We start from the raw sequence: 26,945 nt of genomic DNA on the forward strand, positions 1-26,945 counted from the left end.
TCCCTTTTTGCTTCATTTGTGTATTCCAGGTTGGTTTTCACAACACAGAACCAGTATTGTTGCTTCTGTTTAGCACAGGTGGATAGAAAGTAGTTTGAAAAGGACCATGGTAAGTAGCCAACACAACAAGGGACTACACAAACTAGAGTAAAGGTACAATTAGAAGGTTCAGTGTTTGAAGTACAGTGGGGACACTCATTACAATGCTGTTTTCACTGGTGCCCTGTGCTGCTTGATATGGTATTTCCGTCATATGTCACTTAATAAGTTCTCAGCCGGATCCTTAAGGATCTCTAGTAACAGACAACTCCAAATGATGTGTGTAGGAAGGGACCACCCAAAGGTTTCCCTGACCTGACAACACCTCTGCGAGGTGCACAATATTGAAAGACAATGCTCAGTTTCACTTGAAACAGAAACTTCCCAACAAAAGGGATTTTTTTTTCTGCTGCTAGTTTGTTTACACATATTTTAGATCACTTAAGTTTGTATAACTATTTGTATGCAAACTTTATAATGTTACCACGATCAGTACTGATGCTGCTGTCGCAGGATGATGTTAGAGATCATCAGGTCACACAACAGTAAGATGAACATAAGCACAACGCCTGACTTCGGGAGAACTGTAAAGTGTAGGAGTCATCGCTGTACACATCACAGGTGGATTTTTAAAAGTAAAATACCCCCCCAAGACCCTTTCTTCCTACACATGTTCTTAGTTTGTTATACTTTTGCTTAGTCCTGATATTTTCCCATTACACTTCCTCTCTAACTCATAGTTCCATGAAGCGAACTGTGGAGCATGTATTTCCACACTGATTATCTAGCTTTTGTCAAGCATCGTGTAGGGATAGCACAAAGGGGAAAGAACAGCTTCAAACTGAGAGGGTAGATTTAGATTAGGTATTAGGAGGAAACTATTTACTGTGAGGTAAACTGGCACAGGTTGTCCAGAGAATTTGTGGCTGCCCCATCCCTGGAGGTGTTCAAGGTCAGGTTTGATGGGGCTTGGAGCAACCTGGTCTGGTAGAAGGTGTCCCTGCCCATGGCAGGGTGGTTAGAACTGGATGACGTTGAATGTCCCTTCCAACCCAAACTATTCTATGATTCTATGACCTTCAGCCACAGAATCATAGAATCAGAGCCTGAATGTAGCTGTATTAGACATGTTATGGTTTTGTTAGTACCATTTACTGTCTTCCACTGCTCCAGGGGCTTTTACTACTTCCCCGGTCCCTTTGCTAGTTTGTGAGAATGACACTTGGGATTTACTAAAAGTGCTGCTTTGCAGAGCCATGCACACCAGCAACCTGTCTGTGGCTGAGACTTGTGAAGGAAAGTGAGGAGGTGCACTTGGATGTGGCAGGATCCTTAACTCTTGATACAGCCCTTGCTGCACAGAAGTTCTAGGCCATTGGAAGTATGTATGACATTCAAACCAACACACAGCTCTAGCATTAAATAATTCTGTTAAAATGCCAAGTGTAAATAGAAGCACAGGACTTTGCAGATGTGTTCATGCATGAAACAAAGCTAAGCACTGAGTAAATTACACTTTTCCTGGAACTCTGGAATGCTCTTCGAGGCTGTGAGTACAAACACCAGCTGTGTAGCCTTTGAAAAGGAGATGTAGTTAAACAAGTTAATCATACTTTTTCTTGTCAGATAAATTTAAATCAATTGCAGAAGCTTTTCAGCTACCACAGGTGCCTCAAAGCATTTCTGATATTAGCAGGTAAATACAAGAAAATAACCAAAATACATGTGATACTTACAAGAAAAAAGACCCAGGAAATAATGGTACTCAGAAATGAAACAAATACATGCTGATAAAGCCAGCTGGCACCAAGGAGCTTTGTATGGGACATGACAATAGAAGAGAAAATAACTGCTCACCCAATTTACTGAGAGGCTCTGCTCTAGCCAACCACCCTTAGTTTCTATATTAGTTTCCTTTATTATATGTCTGAGCCAGTCAATTTTTCTAATGGTGCTATAACAAGTGTGCTTCCAGCTAAGCTAAGCAAGGGTGGACTTTTCAAAAGCTGGACTAACTCAAAGCAGTCTGACTAATCACCTGAAACTTGGCACTGGCCACCATAATACTTTGTTTGGTGATCACAGGCCACCTGAGCTTGTCAGCACTGCCAGGCCCTCTTTGTTCTGCACAGGATACATGGAAGGAGCCCCAGTGTTCCTACAAGGACCAGCTCTGGCCAGTATAGAGCCTGCAAACTGACACTGTATTAAAGTCTGGCCAAACTCAGAATTGCAAATTAATCCCTGAAAGTGACTATAAATCTGAGCAGATGTTTTAAATTTGGCCATATTGTTCAGCAGAGGAAGCTATCAAAACCTCTCACAGTAAGGATTACACCAGCTGCAGTCTTGAATCCCAAGCCCTGCCCCACATGCAGGTTTATTTTAGTAATGGCAAATTATAATATTCCACTTACAGCTAAAAGACAGATACTTTTGAATCCAGATTGTCATCCAGAAATTACCAGATTTAACATCCCTTGCAGATTTAGTCCCATTTTACCTGTAGCAGTAGTAGGCAAACTATTAAATAAGCATTATTCAACCATCCTGGAAAAACGGAGCCTCCAAAATAGCTCCTTGCAGAAAATAGTCCATAAATTGATGTGAAGCAAAGACCCCAGTCAGAAGCTCCTCACGTGTCGGCAGATTCAGCTCTAGGTATACCTGCATCAGGGAGTCTGCCCTAGGGAGCTCATCACTAGTAATGCCATCTGCATTTCTGCAAGCCCAGCTGCCCAGCAATAAAGTGTCAACATTTCTGGTACTCTTCTTTGTTGGCCAGCTCATGGAGATGCAGTCACTAGATTATTCTATTAATAGAATAGTTTGGGTTGGAAGGGACCTTTAAAAGTCATGTAGTCCGTCTATTAAGCCTTAATAAACAAAGCAAGAATGTTTGTTCCTAACAAGGCATTTTTCTCAGTCAGATTTATCCTCAAGAAATAAATGTCTTTTCTACCAATTTTCTTTTGAAGTCTCTGAGTGTAGCGTATTACACAGAAGGCCATGATAGCAGCAAGCTGCCTGTGCAGCACCAGAGATAAGGAACACTGAAGCTGCTTGACCAGAGATTATCCCTGGGGTGCAGGGACTTGTGTTGATGCTTCAGTCTGTACATAGGAAAGTGTTCTGCTGTGTTCGCAGCACCCATCATTTCTCACCACTGCTCCCAGGAGCCAGCTGTAGCCTGTACTAGGTGCCTTGCCACCAAGTGGTGCTGCAACAAAGCCCATTGCTGAGCCTGGGCTGTTTACAGTAACTAGGCAGGAGTAGCCCACAAAAACACATTCCTGTGGCCTGGCGTCGGGGTCCAGGTTACGCAATTGGAGAGCGTAATTAAATCAAATAGCAGACAACCCAGGGATATTTCCCTCTCCTGTTCCTCCCACGTTTGGGAGCTGATGTTTTCCTTTCAGCCACAAGACCAGTATTAGAAGCAGCCCTGAACAGTTCCTGAATGTCACCCATTTAGTGTGCAGTTACCGACCGCTGTGAGCTCACCTAGAGCAGCTCAGGAGAACCCCCATGTGTGGGTCCACGTGGGCTGACACCGGCACCAACACAACCAACCATTCGGGTGCAGGGAGGCTGACAGCACGGTCTGTCCAAAGCCTCTAAAGAAGGGATGCTCTTCCAAGTTACTGTAGCAAGTAAGTAGGAAACATTCCATTTTGTCACCCAGCACCACTGCCACCAACCCCAGTGTCCTGAACATGCCCCTTAATGACAAAGGTCTTACTGGATTGTTACCTGTCACCTCCCCGCACAGCAATGAGTGAAGGCAACACCTAAACTGTCTGAGTGAGTGACAAGGGATGCCAATTTCCTTTTACTGGGGCAGACCCATCAATCATCATCCAACCCTGCAGTGCAGCCTTGGGCAAATTGCACTGATTCCTCTCTCCTGTGGAGGTGGGGAGGAAAGGAAAGCCAAGGGGGGGGGTCCCTGGGGAGTTGGCAGCTTTCACGTCAAAGATCTACTGTGCTGTTACTTACACAGTTGCTGAAACACTGGAGGCTCAAGCCTTGATACACATGCTTCTGAGGTAGCATTACTGTTTCAGAGAGTTTCTCCAGTGCTTTTTTTGCTTTGAAGTTTCCCTTCTCACAGACACTCACGAGGCCAGGGCTCCTCTGAGGGCTGCAGCAAGTCTCCTGGGAGGAAAGGCCACCAAGCCAAGGGTCCGCATGACAAAGTAGGACATACACTGAAATTTCACAGTCGGAGTCTGTTGGATGCAAACAACATGCCATTTCTTTGGCAACGATTTACCACCAGGACTTTAGTTAATCAGAATCTCCATAACCAGTAGAATAACAAAGTGTGCAAGTCCTGACAAGCATAAACATCAATATGGGGCACTGCAGGGTGGTAAATGGGGCTGTGCCATCCCTCGCACACTGACAAGGAAACAGTGCGAGGAGAGGCTTCTTAGAGCCATAGAAGAAAAGTCCCAGCAAAATGTTTCCATCTGTGGGCTCTCTCCCAGATGTTGTTTGACTAAACCCAGTCTGAAGTGTGTGAGAGTTGAAGTATTTAGTTTTGAAGCTCCCCCAATGATCTTTCCAATACAGCTGCATGGTGTGTGTGGCTTTTTATTCCAAGTTCCAATTTTTATACATTCTTTTTCCATTATGTGACTGCAGCACAGCCCACATCTGACTCTAGCTACTCACCATTTTACAGATGTCTCCTTATAATGTCAGCAATGAACAACAATTAGGGACTGAAACAGGAAGGAAAACATTTCCAAAAATAACCAGAACAGGGGGCTGACTGAGCCGTGTCCTGTAGGAAACATTTGGGAATTGGGGTGAGCAACACAGGACAACAAAACTTTCACCCCTTTCAATCTGAGGTGAGGTATGCCAAGGAAATACCCACAAAAAGGGGCAACTGGTGAAGGATATTCGTGTACTTCACTGAAACAGCAATACAAGGCTTTTGTAGAAGCAATGTAGCAGAAAGCCACTGTGCTTTGCTACAATGCTCTAAACTCCTGAATTCTGGCCAGTGACCAGCCCAGGCAGCTGACTAGCCAAGTCAAAAACATCCTCCCAACCTGCAGACACTTTACCTTCCCGCTTCAGTCTGACCCTGTTATTTACACCATTACTCTACCAGTGTTGGTGTGTCATCAGCTAGGACAGGGAAAATAAAAAGGATCCCAAGTTGACAGTTACCGGCTTCTGTTCCATTCAGGTTTTACACGACTTGGTTATGTGGGGCCACATTTCAAAAAACCAAACCTCCACACAACAAACGTGGGAAGAGGCATTGTAGGACACAAGCAGTTGCTTCTCTCCAGTGTTGTTTTAGAAGTACACAGCAACTGTGCTACAAATTGACATTTTTCAAACAGACAAAAAAGAGACAGTCTTCATTTGGTTTTTGGCTGGTTTGGTTACTTTACTATTTGTGTCACTACTGCATACTGCTCCCATGTTAATTGTCCTGTTACCCCTCAAACCTCTGACCATTGCTAACAGAAGTTGACAACAGCAAACCCTTCCCTCAGGCTCAGCTGGGCTAGCAAAAACTGAGGGAGATAGAGCCATTTGGCAGAATTGGCCCAGTGAAGTAACCTGGCAGCGCCCTGCAAGGAGCTTCACTGGACATTTCTATTGTACATCTTTTCTGATAGATGTGCTTGCAACCTCCAAGGTGATTTAAGGCAGCACTTTTCAAGTGCACTGAACGCCTGCTCCACTCCCCCCAGGCACAAGTTACCATCTCTCAGATGATTTTGGTGGATGGACCTTCCAGGGCCCCTCTCAGGTGGTGGCTCCAGCTGCCGAAACCTCAACCTGCTTCAGGAGTGATGCTGACTGAAGGAAACCAGGCATGGAGTCCCACATTTCATGCTTGAACTCGTGTCCCATATGCAAGTATTTTGTAAGCCATCCAAGCCTTTTGCATTTAAACTTGAATCTTCAAAAACAACATCCTCTAAAGATGTTATTTTACCACAACATAGCTTTTATTTTTGAGCTCCATGGAGTACTGCACCAGTGAGTCTTGTTTATCTGTGCACCAATGGGCAATTCCACAGTATTTTTTGGGTGCTGGAAATCTTTAGAAAACCAAGAATTGCTCCCTACTGCTGTGACAAATCTGCCCTTACAAGGAACTTGAATGTATCCATTATCCTAGGTGGGTTTAAAGCAAAAAGACAATTACTTACCTGTTGTCCTTATGGCCAAGATCACAAGCGTCAGCCACCAACATGAACACCTGGCTGCAGAATTGCAAGGACAAAGCCACACAAATGCAATTTTGGATCAGTGGCAGCTCACGGACTTCCCATTTAAGCACAAAGCAATCATCAATCCAAATCACACAAGAAAAAGGTTTATTGAAAAATAAAGTTCTCCCTAGTTTTTTTTCTACAACAGTGAAAACAAAGCATTTTTCTATGCCATTAAAGTACAGACATTTACTCTTCTAGAAAAAAAAGTAAATTAAAACCTTCCCATCCTATTGAACCCCAGGAACACCATGGTATCTGAACCACTGTGTTCTGTTCTTTCTGAATTAAACTGCTTGAACGTAATATACTGGAACACCACCATTTAAATAAAACACAGAATCGACCTTTCAGGAGAGAACTCAAACCAAACACATATAGCACCGGCCTGATCCTGAAGTTCTCATGTACGTATAAAAACTCCGTCTCTAGATCATCATGTGCAAAAAGCAGCAATCTTTTATATTTTACAGATTTCAGTAGTTGGTTTGTTTTTTTCCCCCTAATTTACAGTGCTGCAGACATTATTCAGATTCTGACCCCTTCACCAGTTTCCTCCAGGGAATGATCCAGAGCAGAAAGAGCTGCCCCAAACTCTCCTCTGCCCTTCTCCTTCCCTCTGCAGCCCTCAGCTGAGCAACCTCAGGGGGATCAACTTCTCCAGGCTCAAGTTAGCTTTGCAAATATTCCCATATATTTTTCTTGTAGCTCTCTTAGAATCTTCAGGGTAACTTTTCTGATGAAAATTACACATTTTTTCCTTTGGTAAAACCTGCCATTTCCTCCTCCTCTGCTGTAATCCTCTGCAAAAAACAAACCCACAGCCTCTTAAAAAAGGTCTTTGCTGTCACTCTACTGCAACAGACTCATTAATGAATGTAACAAATTAGTTCTGGGTATAACCCTATTAAAATTAACTGCCTTCACATAGCAATTTAACTTGATTTATTGTGTTCCTATTTGATACCTTGAACTACTTTGCAGCTGCTGGAATCCAAGCCAGGATGTGTTGCATGCCTTTTGCCAAGTGCATGGATGGCTCCGTAAATGCCATAGCCTTATTTACATGCTCTCCTTAAAGCCAAAGAGTTTGCTGGCTCCTGCAGGACCAAGCTGACCCTGATTGGAGCAGCACTGGCCAAGGGCTGGTATTTGCAGGCATGACAGCACAGTGCAATACAGATGGATTTTCCCATACAGAAGAGGAGCCACATGTTATGCTGTAAAATGTGAGAACAGCAAGTCTGTGGTGCTTCAGCTGTGTGAGTCCCTGCACAAGGTGACAAATTCTGCTCCCATAAACTGTCCATGAAAGGTAAATGGCACCTGCGCTGGACCCCCCAGAGAGAAGGGTGTTCCTTGAATTTCCCTAAAGGAGTTTCTGTGTGTGGAAGGTGGAGTTACTACTCATTTTATTGAAACTTTGAGGACCTGATTTTATCGACCCATTTAATACACAAATGGCTCGGTGATGTTGAGAGAGGTCTGCTGAACTAGAACATGCTACTGTATGGTCAGAACTATATGAATATGCAAAGGATTACGCTTACAAGATACATTGGCAACAGTTGCACTTTGTTGTTTTTCCTGGAAGAAAGAACATAAATGATGCCTCCCACCTGAGGCATTCTGGGGTTCAGCTGCTAGTATTTTCAACACACACCCACAGTAAATATTTCACACTGGAGTCTGGTCTTTACACATTCCATTTGAATATAATCGGAAATTACAAACTCGTTTTAAAAAACCCTCTAGATCTGCTTAAAAATATGAAGATGGGATTTAAGTCACTGCCCATAAACTGGCATGTTTCGATGTTACATTTACAGCAATATTATTAAAGCGTATCTCAATGCAGTCGTGTCTGTCCCTGGCCTTTTCAGCCTGAACAAAAGCATATGCCTGTCAGGGTGTTACTCCCCTCGACTTTACAGCAATCTCAGAAACTGGGACCACAGGAAAACTACATATGAAAAGAGATCACAAGTCAAAAAGTTGAAGGCATAGCAGCTGTAGCATGAACATCCCAAAGAAATAGCCATGCCAAAACGTTAGCACCCTCAGAAAACAGCCTGTGAAATTGGAAAGGCTCTTCAAACAAATAAAACAACTACCACGAACAACAAACACCCACCCCCCAACTCCAAACTGTGCACTGAACAGCTATTGAAGCAGGCTTTCACCTGATACTTTAACAGTAAGTAACATCAACTTAGTCAGAAATGACACATGCTGCAACAGCAAACAAAGCTGGCTGCTGATATGCAAACAACAGAAACTGCAAGTATTTGGTCTTGTAAGATACACTGCTTTGTATTAAAAAGGGAGAGATGCTTTTTTAATTTGAAGAAAAATTAACGGAGGAGTTCTGCTATCACTGAAGCCACCAGTGGGAGTCATGAAGTTAATTACACCTGGATGAGATTCTATCCAGCCTGATCCATGCCATTTAATTTATCTTACTAGCAAAATCTGGTCCTGAAATGCACCATGAGCAGAACAAACACCTGAGAAAGCAATTTAGATTTTGTTTACATGAGAAGCACTGCACACTCATAAATCATCTTTGTAATTTAGATGGGCCACTCACTTTTGTGAGGGAAGGAAAGCTGTCAAGGATAAACCAAGGACTTTGACTAGCATTATAAAGGACAGTAGTACAGTGTGATTAAGTGAGGAGAGAAGCCATCAGCTAACAACATGATCTGTGGCTGATGCCAACAGGAACTCTCAGCAATTCTGAATGCTCGTCACCAAGCAAGTTACAAAAGCTGGCACAGGTAGTTGGGAGCAAAGCTGAGTGAGAAAGACACTGAGTCCTGGGTCTCTACAGCCTCCAGCTGAAACCTGAGCAGCAATTACTGTACAAAACAGTCTTCTTGCAGAAAAGTAGTAGCATTAAAAAGAAAACCATCTGCAACAAGCGGAATATCCAGAGTTCCCTCTGCACTAAGAGCTGTATCACAAAACGACTGTATTCTGGTAGCACCAGGAATTGCCCCATGCACTTCCATGTCTTTATCCAAAAACCCAATACCTCGAGCACTTTAATGTAGATCATCAATTTTCCTTCTGATCAAATCAGATATGTCTGTTTCTAGATGTTTTCTGTTAGCAGTGTCTCCTCGGGGAATGTAATAGCTTTAGCTTGCTCTGGTCATTAAACAGACAACCCATCCCAGCAGGAGCTCATGTCAAATTACATAGTAAAGGGACTTCTCCTTGCTGAAGCAATGTTTAGCGAGGATTAATAAAGTTGTACTATCTTTTATCTTATTAACCCTTACCTTATGCTTCTAGAACAGATTTCTCCGCTACTTATAAACATTCTGAATTCATACCATTAAGTTGTAAAGTCATCAAGCACTATTTTTACCTGTCATTAGTGTTCCATTATACTTGTTCAGACAGCATCTGTATTCCAAACACTCATCCAAACTCCGAAGAAAGTAAAAGGCACATAAACATTAAATATTTGTAGAAGAAACATAATCTGATACAAACAAGCAAACACACTGCTGCAACTATACATTATAAAAAGAAACATAGAAACTAAGCAAAAAAATGCAAAAAGCAACTCTATTTATACATGTGCAAATCAACTTGCATATATGAAATAAATGAGGTTTTTATTGGCATTTTCAAACAGTGTGTATTTACCAACTTTACCTTTCAAAGGCAAGCCTTTTCTGTTAATTTTAATAAATATGTAAATGCTTCTCTCAAGTTTTCTAATCTCATAGGAACAAGATTTTTGAGAACAACTCAGGTCACATACAAAAATACAAAATTTTAAAACAAAGAATGTCTTGATATGAGAGATATGTTTAAAAGCTTGGAAAATGGTTTTATATTCAACTTTTGACTTTTTCTTCCCCTCAATCACCGACCAATATATTCAAATAAAAGTCATGCAAGAACCTGATTTCTGAGGAAAGGAAGCTGCAAGCTTTACTGTCTGACTGAAAAACAGCAGCACAGTCCCATCTCTAATATTCTTAAGTGCAAGAATTGGACTATACCTAATTCTTTAATTAGGAAGGAAAATAGTTACCGAACTCAGACAGGAGGCTGCCCTCTATCCCGAAATGCAGATATATATTATGCAGTTTAGTAAATTATTCAAACTTTTATATAGTCTGACATGGATATGCCCGAGTGCTTATCAATGTGTGAACAAACACTGCGGTGTGTGATGGGGGACTGCTGTATCAGGCTTAGCCAGTACTGCTTACAAAGTTTATGTGCTTACAGTTCTCATAGGATAGTATCCTATCCTATTACAGAAATTTCGACTGAAGCTGTCTTCAGAAAAGTAACACTTTTTCTGAAAAGAGAGTTTAAAATTATTATTAGAGCCATATCAAATTACAGGTCTTGATTCTTTTTTAAGATTAATGAGTCTTCTCTATAGATTCCAGTGGAAACAGGATGAGACCAAACTGATTCTGAAACCAGTTTAGATACTCTGTCCCTAGCTGAAACCCAAGAGGCATTGATGCTTGCCATTTCCTTTTTGCCAGTACACAGTAATTCACTTTAGTAGACTAGAAACAGTGCTACAGCATGAAAAAAAACAGCTTACAACAGACTCTCCCTGCTGTGGTAAAGGCAAATGTAGCACTGAGCAAAGCACTAGACCAGAAAATCTTAAAAATACACAAACCCTTCCATCTTTAAAGGTTTAGAGGCAAAACAAAATGCAGTAGGCCACGTGGACCATACAGTGTGTGTGTGGGAAACAAGCATATAGGTATTTACAGCAAAGAATCACACTACAGCAAAAACTAAGGGTCTTGCATTCTTTAAGCGTGCACCTACAACTCTTTGTTCCCGACGTACTTCGGTGCTCTCTCATTCCAAACTAAATTCCTGCCTGAAGAACCTCAGGCTGAACTGGTAAAGGCAAGTTCTTCTGTTGCCTTTACTTTCAGCACCAAGTATATATATATACTGTGATACTCCGGATGTTCCAGTTGAGCAAATATGCACAGGTATGTGGGGAGTACTTTATATAAATACAAAGTGAATTGTTCCACCTGTTCAGACTGATTTCCAATTCTCCTCCCCCAGCTTTACCAGGGTATTAAAACTAGTGCATATGACATTTGTGCTGACAGAAGCAAATTCTGAGCTATGGTAAAAGTAAGGATTTCTGTACTTGTTTGTTTTCTTTTCATACAAAACATTTGCCACCCATTATAGAACCAGCTGTTCTGTTTCTGGAAAATGACTCTAAAATACAGCAGATTTTATCATCATCACAACCCAGTTACGGGTGACCCTGCTCTTCACCAGCTCCCACATATCCTTTTTGGATACTCGACAGTGTCTCAGGATTAAGCTACTGTGTAGTCCACAGCAATGTTATGGGGTGTAACAGGAAAACTGAGTGCTGACACAGGAAAGAAAAAGCTTGGAAAGCTAATACAATGCTTTTAAATTGAAAATTTAAATATATATACTGTTCTGTTCTCTTGTCTGGAGAATTTATCCACAATGAAAGAGCAATTCCCTTGCTTGGTCTTTGGTAGGTCAAGAGATACATTGATATTCACACACAGGTTATGAATGCTGGTTACAAGAAAAATCTGAACCAACCAGATACATCCAAGAAAGGAAAATTCAAAGTATCCACGCTTGTCATTATTATCTGGTTATGCTTGTTGACCTTTATGGAAAACCCCTTCACATTGATACAAAGTTTTTTTCCTGCATGGTTAAAGCATGTCCAAATTGTAAACCTGCAGAATGTGACTGCTATCAAAATACACTGCAGGTTTGTTTCTCTCTAATCTTAGCATATAATTTGCTGACTACAAATGGTGCTTCAAGCATGCCACCTTCTGCTGAAAGTAACAAAAATTACCTCTATGAACCATGACGGTTCAGAGGAGTTAACTTGCTGCTCTAAAACAAATGATTGTGCTTTATTCTAAATTTGTAACTGGTGTGCCTGCTCAAAAAAAAAAGAAAGGAAAAACCCCCAACAAACCAGAAACACCCCCTAAACCAGAAAAACGAAGAACCCATGAGACTGATCAATGCTTTTCTTAGCAGTTGTTTGTCTCCTCTTATTTGATCTTCAGAAAAGATTTCTCTTTAAAACCTAGCTAGTTATGAAGACACTTTAAATTTCTACCATACAATAATTATAGTTAGCTTAGTTTAACCTCTCTATGTCATTCAGCAACACTAACTACTGGAAGCCATAGCAGACTGAGCCTCTAACGATAATATTGCTCCAATGGTGCTGAATACTTTTTGCTTCACACAGTATTTCTAGTAGACAGACTATAACAGAAGCATGGGCAAATTCCAAGGATTACTCTCTAAATGGGACCAGTAAACTGTGACAAGTCCATTCCCAAGATGGCAGTATGTTTGTGTAGCTTTTCCACACTGAGGAATGCCACAACTGTAGTCAGTTGTCAAGTCACCGAGATGTGTCAGACGCTGGCAACTGCTTGTTTGCTCATTCATGATACTCTCGGGCTAGACTGCTCTGATGCAGCAGCTCTGATGCAGACAATGCCTTGTTGTGTACAAAGATTAAAACAAAAGAAAACAACAACAAAAAAAGAACCGGGCCCAGCTAACCCAAGAACAGGGTACAGAGTTATGAGTCCAAGTTCTTGTGAAGTAAACAACTTCATAGCTGTTCACACTAAAGCAGTACCCAAACCAGTGCACTTAGAATAAAACATCTGTCCTCCCGCCCCTGCACCTCTGCTGTCAAGCACACTTTTCTCAATTTTCTACTGGAATGAAGTTGAGATCCTTTAGCTAACCATGATGGGGGATGGCCTAACTCATTACAAAAATAGAAAACACTTCACCCAAACAACAACAACAAAAAAGAAGTTTGATGGGTCTGGGAAGTTTCTACAAACTGTTCTGTGCAGACATCTTCAAATCACTGTAGGACATGAAACTCTTTTCTCTTCGCAGCCACATGAAGGAATCTGAAGAGTTGCACTGCAAATGTTCTTATAGGAAAAAAAAGATCAGTTAGCTGTTTGTTATGAATCCCTCCTCTCTTAGTAGATGATTCTGCCCAGCAATGATAGCTCTGCCTGCAGCGAAAAACCTGGACAAAAGTGCAGGAAGTAATAAGTAGCTCCTTGCAAAACTACTTACATTTTGTCCTCAACTCAAAAGAAGATCTGCTGCTGCTATAGGCAGTCTTTACAAAGCGCAACCTGCCCCTTAATATAGTCTCTGCATGGGCAGATTCTTCTGTGGGTGGGGTGGGATCCGGCACAGCTGAACAATAAGAGATCACCCTGGAAAACACAGTGCTTCCTTCTTCCATCAAAAGAGGGGACCAGAATATCATTTGCAGACTCCATGGTGAGACATTCAATATTATGCCTAAAAAGCAAAGCATATGATCTAAATCACTGTGGAGTTTACAGGAGTTCAGTACAGTTTTCATCCTTCATTGCTAAAACAAAAATAAAATGCTATATTAAATCCTAAATCAAGTACACTTAAGAGTTGCAGATTTCCAGAACACAACTCATTTTTTTCTGCTTGCACAGATTCTCTCTGCAGAGGGCAGTACAGCCTTTGCTGCTTTTCTAAAGACTAATGAAACACGTTAAAAAGGAAAAAAATGCTTTTGACTATTCCCCACAGCACAGTACTTAACATACACCATGGATTTCTAGTAAGACAAAACCAAAGAGTATGAAATTGGGAGATATCCTCATTGATTTCAGCAGGGAAGTCCCGCAGGCGAGCCCCACCATGCTAGGCAGCCCTGGACAGCTTGAGGTGAGATAGCTCTGCCAAACTATGAAGATGAGGCAACACTGCTGTGCAGCAGAAGCTGGTTGGTGTGGGACATGCTGCTCCAGGGAGACAGCTAGTGCAGGACAGCTGAAAACATTAAAATTCCAGTTGCTGTTTTCTGACCACAAAGCTTAAGCACGAGGGTAGCACTTCCAGCGGGGGCTTGGTTTTCACTTATTCTCGAAACACCGGTAGCTTTCAGCATTTAACAGGGTTTTTTTTTCCCACAGAATTATAACATTGTCTAGACAGCTAGAAAGGAAGCCTGACAAAACTTTTTATGAGCTGCTTCTGAATTCCACTGGGAATTACGATTTTTCAAATAAAATACAAAAATAAAAACATTCTAGAGTTTAATTTAGCAAAAAAGTGGAGATAGAAAACCTAGAAAGCAGATTCCCCAACAGCTGTTGGTTGGAGCTCAGCGTTGAGTGCTTTGTTTTCATTCTGAAAGGAACACAGACATATTCCTAAAGAGGCAGCACCTGAAAGCAACATTAATTTCCTTAATGCATAGCTGGTAAGCTTCAGAAATTGACACTACCTTTCATGTACAAGTGTTTACAATTCATTATGTAGGACAATACCGACAAAAGGTTTACAGAAACAGTAACTGCTAACTGCCAGTGAACATAGATGCTTCAATATGGATGTTAATCATGACCAAAGAGGAAGCTCAATAAATAAAAGCAATGCTTTATAAGTGCTATATTTAAAATCATGTAAACAACTGACAGAAATCACACAATGTGTACTGAGTTCTATTTACTGCAACAAAATGTATTTCATTTCTGACCCAGCTGACTGAGCACAACTAGGATTAGCATTCAGAGTCATGTAAGTTCACTAACTCTCAGAAGAATATGGCAAAAGTTGTAGCATAGTGCACCTGCTCAGCCAGGGCTGCACCAGGTCCACCCAAACCTAATTATAGCCCTGGCATCTGGGATCATTGCAGCACAAGCATCTTTACGCAGTGCAGAAAACCCAACATCAAAGGGCACCACACAGTGCACACACACACAGATAAGGGGGAAGGAAGAGATGAAAATTTTTGGCCCTGGTACTGTCTCATTGGAAAAACGCTTACATGGAATGGCACTCTCAGCACAGCAGTAGCTTTTCCCATCCACTGCTATAAAGGATTGAGAGCTAACCTCACAGCTTGCTGTTGCCAGCCAGCCAGCACTGCTCTCCCCAACTTCCCTTCTCACAGAATTAGTACACTAAACTTCATGTGTGTCAAAACCCAGTGCAATAAAACAAGACCAAGTAGTATGTTTATACTTTTCAGTACTTACCTAAGTAGAGCTTTGTCCTTGTTGAGATGCTGAAAGAAGGAAGGCTCACAGATGAGCTGGCTTTCCTGACAAACTTGTTTACAGGATTTTCCAGGTTCAGCAATTTTTACTTGAAGGGCACTTAATGGGGGCCACATCACTTGTCCATGACAAAAATCCTGCAGTGACAGATCATGTTTTATTATGATACATCCAGTCCCTTGACAGTAATTTTTCCCATTAGTAAAATAAGCAGTTATTATCACCCAAACACTCATTTTGCAGCTCTTGGAATTGTATCAAAATCATGAATTTAAGCACATTTAAAAAGAACATTTTTGGTTTTTAGCATGAGGGAATTGTCACCTTTCATAGCTACTTGAAATGTGGTGCTATCATTCCTACCATAGAAGCTTCTTCCCTAGTTTCACCATTTTTAGTTTACCATAAACAGCTCTAGCTAGTCTCTATTTCCACACACGGAACCCATTTTGGCTTTCTCAGTGATAACTCAGTGCTAGCAGAACTATTTTCTTAGTTATATATTTTCTAAGTGATACTTAGCACAGGGATCAGGAGGAAGTTCTGGTAGGAGAATTCTGGAGGTCTGTTACCTGCTAGGTGAGAAATGTCTCAAGTGGCCCATGTGGAGAGCCATGCGGAAAGGATCAGTGTCCAACTCTGGAGTCCACACAGAGCAATCTAAAAGTTATACCATATATCTAAGAGCACTGTTCAAACGCTTCTTAAACACTGACAGGCCTGGGGCCATGACCACTTTCCTGGGGAGTTTGTTTCAGTGCTTGACCACTCTGTCAATAACGAACTTCTGAAGTTCCCCTAATGCAGCTCTAAGCCATTTCCTCATGCCATATTTGGGAAAAAAAAATAAAATCATTTTAGGGTATATTTATGGCAGAATAATTTTAACAGCATCTGAAAAAACAGGTTAGTAATCAACAGCTGAAGGTACCTTTTAATGAGGTTGTTTCAAAAGGTCATTTTGCTGTTTGAACTAAAGTGCCCTGCTTATTTTGTCCTTTCATAAATCAGTATTAAAAATACTAGATGCAGGAAAATATATACTTTCAGAATCCAATCCAGCACTGTAATATATATATTATATAATACTGTAATATATGGTAATGTAATACATACAGTATAACACTAATATTGGATAACATAATATTGGATTGGATTCAGAGCTAATGCAGGCAGAAGACAAAGCTTTTCAAAGTTAATCACTTGTGAGGCTTCACCATTTGCTGAGAGCTTCAGCTTTAAACATCTCTTAGCTGAAAATTCTTCCCCCAAACTTGGCACAGGCTCCCCTTGCCAGTCCTTAGCTTGGTGGGAAGCCTTCCCCTCAGCTTACACCACCCTGAAGCATGTCTCACAGTACATGACCTTCACAGGTACTAGCACACAGGGCTGTGCTTCAGTTTGCCGTCTCTGGTTAGTTTTGATATTGGCCACCAAAACCAACCTGAATTTGGTATCTTCAGTCTATCCTACCCCACAACCCCACATGCGTAAGGATGAAATAAAGAAAAGATGGTATTTAAACCAGAAGGCTAAGCTTCACAAGAGACTGCATTTATGCTTATTTTACCTTTGACCACAACTTCAAGGTAAGACAGGCTTAGCCCTGCCATCAAAGGAGGTATTCTCCCTTTGGCTTTTTTTGCTCTTGGAGGAATGTTCCTGCTCCCCTCCTTCCGCCATGCTCCGGTGCTCAGCTGACCCTCTGCTGAGCCAAATCAATTTGCTAACCTAGTAGAGCCCTGCCAAAACCATTTTCTGCTGGGTTAATTAACACTCCACTTGACCACATCTTTCAAAGTCACCGTATCTGTTGCATCAGCCCAGCCTGCCTCATCAAGCAGCTCCCAGGTTTGCAACAAGTAATTCCACAGCTGCTTCAGCTGCAGTTGCTTGGCTGCTCCTTTGATGGCAGGGCCAACTTCAGCAGTCCCACCCTTTGGCTCCCACTCTATGCTGCCGCTTCGAAGAGCTGACACAACTGTTTGTACAGCCACAGAGCAAACAGGATCAAGGAATGGATTCAGCAGTTAGCACTGATGCATTTAACAGCCACACAGGGCCGCTGGCAAGGGGAGTGCACTGTCAGGAAGGAGTGGTGGCACTGCTAAACATGAAGCCACAGCTCACAGTAGTTCTCTTGCTTCAGACCCTAAAAACCTTCCGCTCAGCTGTCTGAAGACTTGGGGAATCACTAAACCTTTCTTGTGAACACTGTCCTCCCTCCTGATCCCGAGCCAAGGCCCCAAAAGGGGAACTCCAGACAACTCCTTTAAATCCTATAGTTTTATTGTCCCATAGGGTGAGTTGCGGGTGACTTCATCTGGCTGGCCCCATCCTCTTCACAAACATCGCAGAAGACCACATTCTTGTAGTTAATGTACTCCAGAACCTCTGAACTAGACCAATTCCATGCACCTTTGCTCTTGTTCCAAGTTTGTGCTGCTTCCTCTGTCCTTCCTCCCTCCCACCAAAAGCTTTTCAAAATAAGTTCTCAACTTTTGTTTTTGCTTCATGTGACATTGTTAATCAGGCACAGTGCTAAGCACATGCAGCTAATGATGATGCTCGAGTATGCTGGGGGCTGTGAAACAGTAATGGCTTTTGACAATCAGTCAAAGCAATGAACAAAATTACAATGCTCTATTTATTTCTGAGAAGCAGGCAGTACAGGCCAGGGCTCAGCCCTTGGAGGAGGTCCAGAGAGAAGAAATGGGTTTGCCCCACAAGCACTATCTCTAGATTGTCTCCTTTTCTCCTTTACAATGAGCTCCGCTTCTTCCTGTGTGGACAAAACCTCTCAATTAAAGCTAACTCGAGTAGAAGAATCAAAAGAAGCAGAGATACTTTTAAAGTTATGTCAACAATACAGCAGCGAAAAGCTTAAAGTGCTTATTGTCAGGAAACTGGAAATAGCTATGTTATGTTAACTACATTTCTGACCTGAATTCTTTATTACTGTATTTAATATCATCCATTTTCAGAAATACAGATACAGAAGTATGTCCAGTGATTTTGTTTTAAAGAAATCCTGGCAATTAATTGGCATATCAGAGATAAAGCTTGTTCCTATCTCTCTTCTGCAGCAGCTAGAACAAAAGGCAGAGCCAGTGCTGCAGCAGATATGGCCTTGGGCAGAAGTCCAAGCAAACACACAGTTTCTAGAAATCAGGATCCCACAGAAATCTATGCAGTTTATTACTATAACTCAGTGTCTTCTGCTGCTCTCAGCTGGTGGTAATGCATGGGGACCAAAAGTCCTTTAAGTAACTGGCTTCCAAACCATTTAAAACTTTATCAGTTGAAACTAGATACCTGAAAAATCTGCCCAGAGGCTTTAGCCTAAGTGCAATCCTGCGACAAATGTATCTCTATATTTATGTGGTATCTCATGATCGAATTTTTTTTTCTGTGTGTACACAATTAAAGAAGTCACATATACACTGCAAAATTAGTCTGCTTTTCTGCTTTGATTTAACGCCAAGGACTGCACAGCTACTGTTTTTACTTGAATGGCAAGAATGCTTTAATTTGAGAGGGTTCTCCCTTTCCAACGTAAAACGAGAGTCATCTACAATAAAAGTTCATACCTGTCTTTCAATAAATGCATTCATCCTCTGAAGCATTCCCTCACATGTAAATTCATAGGGCAAATAAGGGTCAATCTGTGGAAATACAGTGTGTTAAGGTTAGAGGTTTTTTTCTTTAAATGAGCTTTGTGGTGCGCTGTGTGGTAGCAGCTTCTATTCCAAAACCATTATAGTCTAAGCAGCAACAATAAAACCAAATAAACTCATTAAAAAGTCAAAATTTCGCAAAACCATCATCAGTTTAAGCTGATCTTTTCTTGTTGTAAAGGCAATAAAAGTTGCTCAGTGATTATTTTAAGGTAACTCATGGTATACTGCAAAGTAATACACACAAAGCCAGCCTGAGACCCTAAGGGATTTCAGAGCTCCTGTTTTAACTAAGTTTCAGTTCTGGAGTTGAAGTGAAAAATGAAACATTAAGATAAAAAAGGAATGTGATACCTTTGAAAATTACTTCAAACTTCCCCCCCCCACACACACAAGGTGTGCCCTTGAAGCACCCTCATTACAATTCCACACTGTAAGTGCACAAGTGCCTCAGTGGCAGCTATGTCAATGCCACAAAATCAGCCGAAAGAGTTGAGCATGTATTTGGACATCCTACAATGCCCTAAGAATCAGCAAGGAAACCTCCTCACTGAATGCACAGAAAACACAGATTCCTGTATCATTTATGTATGAAATTCGCATTGCTATAAAATTCACTCATGCTCATTTTTTCATGTAAAAACCTGACATACCCACGACTAAATCAAACCATGATAATCACACTTCACAGATACATAATAACATTTTTCCCCACGCAATATCCTACCAAATTGCAGCACTCTGCTTTAATTAGACTAAGGAGCACTCTACATGTTGCACACAATGCACCCTTAATTGCTGATGACAAACCGAGGATACATTTCTCACCTTTTGATTCAAAATTGATTTCACAGCTTTCTCAACTTCAGAAAGATCGTTGATGTCTACAGTCCACACATGGGGCTTCCCAATGTAAACTTCAGCATAGGGATGCTGAGATGTCAACTGAAAGGAAGAAACTATACTGGTAAAAATAGTGTGTCAAGATGTCCTTCCCTCTCACTCTCTTCATCAGACCTTTTGGATGAAATCTGCTAGGATAACGCAAGTATACGGCCAGAATCTAACAGTGTCATTCCTTCTGGGTTATCTTTCAGATTTTCTGCATTTAAATTTAGAGAGTGAATTTAGCTGGAAAACTGAAGATCAGATAATGAAGATCACAAGTAACATTTGTGCCTGTCTAATTTGTGGCTTTGATCCTCATAATGACCCACATCACAGAAGAATTGATGCTTACTGAAATCACGCTTACAATGTGACCCTTTCTCTCCGAAGCTCATTCACAAAGCAACTGTTTTCGTAACCCATAATTGCTAGCAGTCCTGGTTAGACCTGCCTGACTGGCTTCAAGAGATGTCATCCTCACCCTGCTTCACCTTCAGACAATGTCCTCACCCTTCCTCTTCTTCAAATTTCAACCATTTCCAAGATTCTGTGATTCTATCATTTAGGATGAATTCTGACTTGTGCTGATGTGCAAGAGAACCTTGTCCTCAATAAGAGTGTTAACTTGTAAATATTTTACTCACCACTCTGTGAGAAAACAAATTCAAGAAATACCCAAGTGGATAACTAAGAAAAGTATCAGAGACTGCTTTCAGAACTCACACAATGGCACCAAAATTTTTGTGACAGGAGTGAGAACATGTGAATGAACACACTGAGAGGAAGCAAAAGCTGGAGAAGAGAGGGGGGTGTTTCACACAAGCCTCAAAAAGCAATTGCTTCTTAAAAAAATTAGAAACCCCACACCCTATGGGACAGATTATTTGTAGATAATTTTTATATAGTTGAATTTTTATGCATGACACAAAGTAAAATCTAAACAGTGCAAAGGTCTTAGGTAGGAGACAGTCTGTTGGAAAGAACCCTCTCCTGCACCAGGCATAGACAGTACTTGACCTCTTCCTCAAGTGAAGGTAAGGAAGAACTTAAAAAACCCCGTTGCCTATTGCAGTTTGCTTGTGGACAAGAGAAGCCAGTCTTAGAGTTCAATATGGGATCAGCTAGCAGAATTCTGTGTTCTGAGACCAATGCTCCGGGGGCTCCTGTGCAGGTTACACCTTTGCCTGTAGGGCAGTGTGGTGGTGAGAGTCCATAGACTAGTTGGAAGACTGCACATACTGGGCAGTAACTCAGGATGCTCCTGCACACAGACAGCTACACACGTTCACTTGCAGCCCACTGCACCGTGCTCCCATCGGCATATTTTAAATTCCTCCAGACAGTCCAAAGATCCAAAGTATTTGGGTTACCAAGACTGAGTTCCCAGGGTATTTATGTCTGGACTTCAGATGGCTGAAGCTACAGTCATATTGCTCTCAATAACAATAAAAACTTTCTACTTTTTCACCTTTAAAGATAGGAACATAAACCACGGTCTTAAATTCCACAAAGCTTTAGGAATTATGCCTTAGACCACTCTTTCTCTACCATTTCATACAAAGAGAGCAAAATTCAAGCCAGATCTGATCTGGAAGACAAACAACTGAACTTCTCAGACTGGTAGCTGTTTTAAGTATTAAGAATAACTAACTAGTAACATACTTTTATTGCAGCAGTTATTCTGCATCTATACTTACCAAAAATATTAAGACTATTTCCTAATGCTGAAATGCTTTAATTAGCCAAGGCTTAATTTCAGAATTTCAGAGGTTTTTTTTTTCCCCCTTCCTTCCTTCCTTCCTCAAAGCAGGAAATGAAAGAAATGACACCCACCAAGAACACATTTCAACTAGATTTATCATACAATGTTGTCTTTCTTTTGAGGAGAATGGGTTCGAATGGACAAGAGATATTGGTACAAATACTGGTACAAAAGAAGCTGCTTGAAGGTGACTTTTTCTTCTTTTTTCCCTGCCTTTTTCCTTCAGCAAAATCATGTCCTAAGACAAAACAACTTCTGATCTAAAAGGCAAATTGTGATTTCCAGTTTTTGTACAGCCTTCACTACAGGATCTCATCTTGGGGGGAGAGGGGAAACAATTAGCTCTACAATGCCCAATAAATTCTACTTAGAACAGGACAGAGGTTGTGACTTGCAGTGGTTACTTTATGAAAGTGTTAAACTCAGACTTTATCTTCAGATTCATCTGGATAACCAACTTGCAGAACTACACACGCTTTTTTTGTTCTCTTTTAACACTTGAAAAAAAAAAAACTTGAGAGAAGGATTTAAGAACTTTCTTAATCCCAAAGAACCAGCAGATGGATTACTGGCAGTCAGATCTAAATGCAGTTGTGAAAACCAGTTAAGAGAAAAGGTTACTCATAGCACAGGTCAGCAGAGCATGTGAACACAGCAGTATTTGTGATGAGTGCTCATTATACTATTTTCTACTTAAGCAGTCAATAGGGATTATTTTTCTGTGCAAGTCAGGTGCACAGCATTTCTGTTAGTGCTGACACATGCCAAAGGCATTTAGCATAGCATTCCAAGCACTAAAGTTCCTACTAAAAGTTAGGTGGGTCCAGATTATTTACTGGGCCTCAGGCCTCACCAGTTATAGTGTCTGGGCACAGAACAACTGGAACTGAGACAAACAGTCAAACAACCATAGAAGAAAAGCTCTGAAAGGTGCCATGCCCAAGGAGAAATTTTAAACAGATTTTTCCTCCCTTATTATTATTGCCTTTGTCAGTGATGCAAGCTGTGAGAATGAGTTTGAACTCATGTCCTGAACAAATAACAAGCTAAAAGACAATTACAGGTCTGGATCATAAAATCATAAGAATGAAAAATTTTGATTATCTTATAAAAATAAGGACTGACAATCCCACTGATGGCTAAAGAAAACAATAGTTACACAGCTTTTGCCATAAACTGTGAACATTGATTTTTTCCTGCATTGTGTTACTAGAAAGAAATCCACAATCACTGTCAATATAGAAATTATCAAGATTGACAAAGCTTACCTCACGGAGTGTAGGTTTGCCTTTGAAAAACTCTGTGTTTTTGCTACTTTTTGGTGGGTTAAATCTTAAATTTAGAAAAGCACATCCATTAGCAATAGCCTCCAAAGGAGCTGGTCCTTCATATGGAAATCCGAGACCAACGAACAGCTGAAAAATAGAAAACAGGAACTGCTTTAATTTTTGTTCTTTACAAAACCTGACAGTTAAGAGCCAACTTAAAACAACAATGCACTCTAAATGGACCAGCCTAAAAAAAAAAAGGAACATTAAGAAGAAAATGGGAGGAATTCAGCAGCTCACCACCCTCCTACCCAAGCAGTTACGGAATGTCCTGCAAAACACATTTGACAATAATCTTCTGTAGTGAGCTGAGGTGGCTTTTCGTGGAGCTGAAGCAACAACAGAGCCTTTCAGTTACTTTTTGGGAAAAAGAGTCATTTGGTGGTTTGATTGGTGCTGAAATGGAACTGCTGGGGCTCTCTTGCACATCCAAGTTTTACTGCAGCAACCTCACGGAACAGCTACACTACTGTTTCCCCCTCTCCCATATCAGCCAACCTGCTGGTTTTGCCAACATGAACATACTCCTGGCAAACTCATTAAGCCTTATAATTAAAACGGTAGATGGCAGCAAACATCAGCTGAAGACAAGAGCTCGCACAGGGTTCAACACCACCTCCAAGGTATCAAAGGAGGAAAAAGGCATCACAAAGCTATTCTTGTATCAGCCGAGATTACAGGTGCTCTAGAAAAGGCAGCACTTTTCTCCAATCTAAAGAAATATAGTATTTTTTCGGAATTGTCTGGCTTTTAGCTGGATCTTGACCCCTTTCCTGGCCCAACATAATTTAAACCCCCTGAATCAAATATAGGATTCTTCATCTTTATTTCTATGTCTGTCTCTAATGGGAGAATCACAAGCTCTGATTTATAACAGTAATTTCTCAGCACTGTTACATGATTGTATATATACATATATATACACACTGCCTTTTTCTTTTCAAGAAAATAAAGAGCAATCTTCATAACTATTAGGATCATGTATTTGGGACGTACATATTCCAAGAGATGAAATTATACTATTCTGCATTCAATTTTCTGCAATACAGAAGTGAATCCTAGCAACAAAAGATTCAAAACTGAAGGCCCTTTCTAGAAGCTGATCTTAACTTTGATGTATAAAACTGTAGTCAGTATTGTCGTGGACAGGCATTGCAGTATCAATCCTCTCTGACCCATGACAGCAACAGTACAAATTGCGAGTTGGCTCATTTTAAAAAGAAAGTTAATACTTGTTGGCATAGTTGAGGTCATGCAATTTTTACTGCATAGAGCTGCATATTGTTCGTTTTCAACTGTCAGGTTAAAAAGTCACCTATTTCAAAAAGATTCTCAGCTATCTCACAGATTTAAATCTTACAGTGGCTGATTAAAAAAAAAAAAAGATCTGGAAGACTATCTCCACTAAAGTTAGATTATCTGAATTTGGGTTTCATCTACAGCATAAGATATATTTCCTTCCAATCAGCAAAAACACATCTTAAATCTCATCTCAAAAGAGGCTTAATTTAAAGAAAGGTAATCTCTTGAAAATAATGAATTACAGACATCAAACCATTTCATGCAATCTGCACACATACTGGTTTTAATTTAAACTACGCCTTAGTTCAGGCAGAAAACCAGCTGAGAACCAGCAATTAAAACCATCTGAAGTATTAATTCTCCTATGATCTTGTGTTTGTCTGTTATGTGGAGAATGCTGGTTTGTTTGCTTAATTTTTCACTTTTTAAAGAAACTGCTGCTGTGCACTGCTGAACAGTTCTGTGTCTGACTGGTCTATTTATCTAGGAGGAAGCTCCATGGGGAAAGAAACATGGGTTTATGTTTTGACAGCACAGAGCACACTGTCAGCACTTAATCTATAATAAATAGCTTACCACCTGTTTCACATTCATTTTCCAGCCTTACCTCTAAGCAGCACCATACCTTTGAAGAAAGAAATATGTGTCTGGTTGCTAGAATTGTGTATGTGGGTGTGCTGCCTGTTGGCCTGAGGTTGCAGCCTGGCCCGCAGCGCCCCCTTCTTTCAACCCTCCAAAATCTTCTATCACTCTCCATCATCCCATTGCCATGAGGTCAGCTGAAATTCCCCAACTGAATCAAGACCCTGCTCCTGAAAATTCCCCTTGATTAACATTCCTTGGTTAGGGAGTTAGTATTTTTGTATGGTACAAAGATCAAAACTGAGGAATATCTTAATTGCCTGAAGAAAGTCACATTCATTATGTTCAAAAAAACAAGCATTAGAGAACACAGGTCACTTCTGTAACTCATTCTTATGATGCTCTAATTTGCTAATCCTTTGAATTACACGCAGCTTGTTATTTCCAGAAAGGCTAAAGCAATCTGTCAATTCCTGAAAGCATGCAACATAATGCTGTAGGTCACTAATTGAAAAAGAACTGGGAGAAAAAAAAGGAAAAAAAAAAAAAAGAAATAACAGGCAACAATTTTCAGGTACCAGGGAAGCAAGCATCCATGCAGAGCTGAGGCTGTGTGGAAGGCAAATCTCTCTCCCACAAACTGGTAAAGATTTAGAACAGACTGTGTTTCCATGATTTTGTGATCTAAATTGTTGCCCCCACCACATAAGATGGTGACTGTGGTTTTTAGGGTACTCTCTTACTGGACACTATGTCTGGTAACACAGTCCACCATGGAGAGGCACCTTCGCCTCTGAAGGCTGAAGCTCTATTATGCAAAATCTATAACACAAAACTCCAAACTTGACACTGTGGTCCAAAATTTTAGCCCTGATCTTGCTTTGTTAGCTGCAGCAGAACTGCTATGTAGAGTAGAATTCCTTTATGCTTTAATGGCTGGTTAGTGCTTTAAACCATTTCATTTTCTCTATATGAGCATTTTTCTCACTTTTCAAGTGTTTCTGAAAACTAAAACCATGATTTTTCATACAGTGCTTTAAATGGGCACATGACACAATGGACTCTATTGCTAACGTCCCATATAACAAGATGATTACCAGGAGGAGTTTACTGTATAAAAGTCTGTCTAAAGGAGATAACAGCAAATAAGTAGAGATGTAAAATCATCATGGTAATGGCAGCATGTTTTGTTTTGATTGTTTTAAACCATTTCCTTGTTTGTAAGGTCACTACCAAGGTGTGTCGGTGCCTGTAGGTCTGCATCAATCAGAAAAGGGGTTTCGTATCTGCAGTCTCACTTGCCCAACTTGAGCAAAGCAGGTGGTGAAACCCTTAAGCAGCAATTCTTTGGTTTTCATACAAAAGGCTCCTCAGGAACCTTTTCTGCCTTTGCACAGAACCGAACCCCTGGTTTGGAGTCTCAGGCTTTTGAGTTGGCCACCGAGCCTCAGACCTCCCAAGACACCATTCTTCCCCGATCATAATGTAAACATTCCTTTCATGGTGTAGGAGTTAAGTGGAGACTTCTCTGACATATAAAAGTGCTTCACAATAACTCCCATTAAAAAATAGTATAGTTTTTATTTTTTGGAAACCACTTAGTTGACACTAAGCAATTAACTTGTGGAGTTTACAGCAGCAGATCAGACTATTATTAAAATGAGAATTTGAACAAACAGCTTTTCTAAATTATAGCCAAAAGTATAAAATAAGGAGTTAATGTTTTACTTCACTGACTGTAATTCTGAGTAGCTGAATATTTAAAAGAACAATTTAATATCCCAGAGACTAAATGCTACAGATCCAGAAACAGGAGTGTTTATCCTCTCCTCTCCAGTCTCTAACATTACTGCACTTTAGCTAATTTACTCTGTTGGGTTGGTAGGTTTATCACCACTTTTGCATTCCTCCTGACTAAACTACATATTTTATTCTGAACTGCAGAACGGGATGTGTAGCAAAGGTTAACTATCTTGATATATTCTTCTCATTAATAT

General features: G+C 40.7%; 1 protein-coding gene across 3 annotated transcripts in view; it reads right to left on the reverse strand.

The window, feature by feature from the left end:
- Nucleotides 1-6,378: 6,378 nt before the first annotated feature.
- Nucleotides 6,379-26,945, reverse strand: part of MGAT5 (alpha-1,6-mannosylglycoprotein 6-beta-N-acetylglucosaminyltransferase) — a 134,102-nt gene continuing 113,535 nt past the window's right edge. For 2 of the 3 annotated variants that reach the window (XM_034061681.1, XM_031053070.2), the window contains exons 13-17: nt 23,005-23,151; nt 19,915-20,031; nt 19,000-19,074; nt 15,389-15,546; nt 6,379-13,664 (exon numbers count right to left, since the gene is read on the reverse strand). In XM_034061681.1, the coding sequence (XP_033917572.1) occupies nt 13,466-13,664; nt 15,389-15,546; nt 19,000-19,074; nt 19,915-20,031; nt 23,005-23,151 (696 nt within the window). In that variant the 3' untranslated portion in view covers nt 6,379-13,465. The remainder of the gene's footprint in view (nt 13,665-15,388; nt 15,547-18,999; nt 19,075-19,914; nt 20,032-23,004; nt 23,152-26,945) is intronic. The other variant, XM_034061682.1, reaches the window with a different exon arrangement.

Source organism: Melopsittacus undulatus, chromosome 4 (genome assembly GCF_012275295.1).
Source record: "Melopsittacus undulatus isolate bMelUnd1 chromosome 4, bMelUnd1.mat.Z, whole genome shotgun sequence".
NCBI lineage: Eukaryota > Metazoa > Chordata > Aves > Psittaciformes > Psittaculidae > Melopsittacus > Melopsittacus undulatus.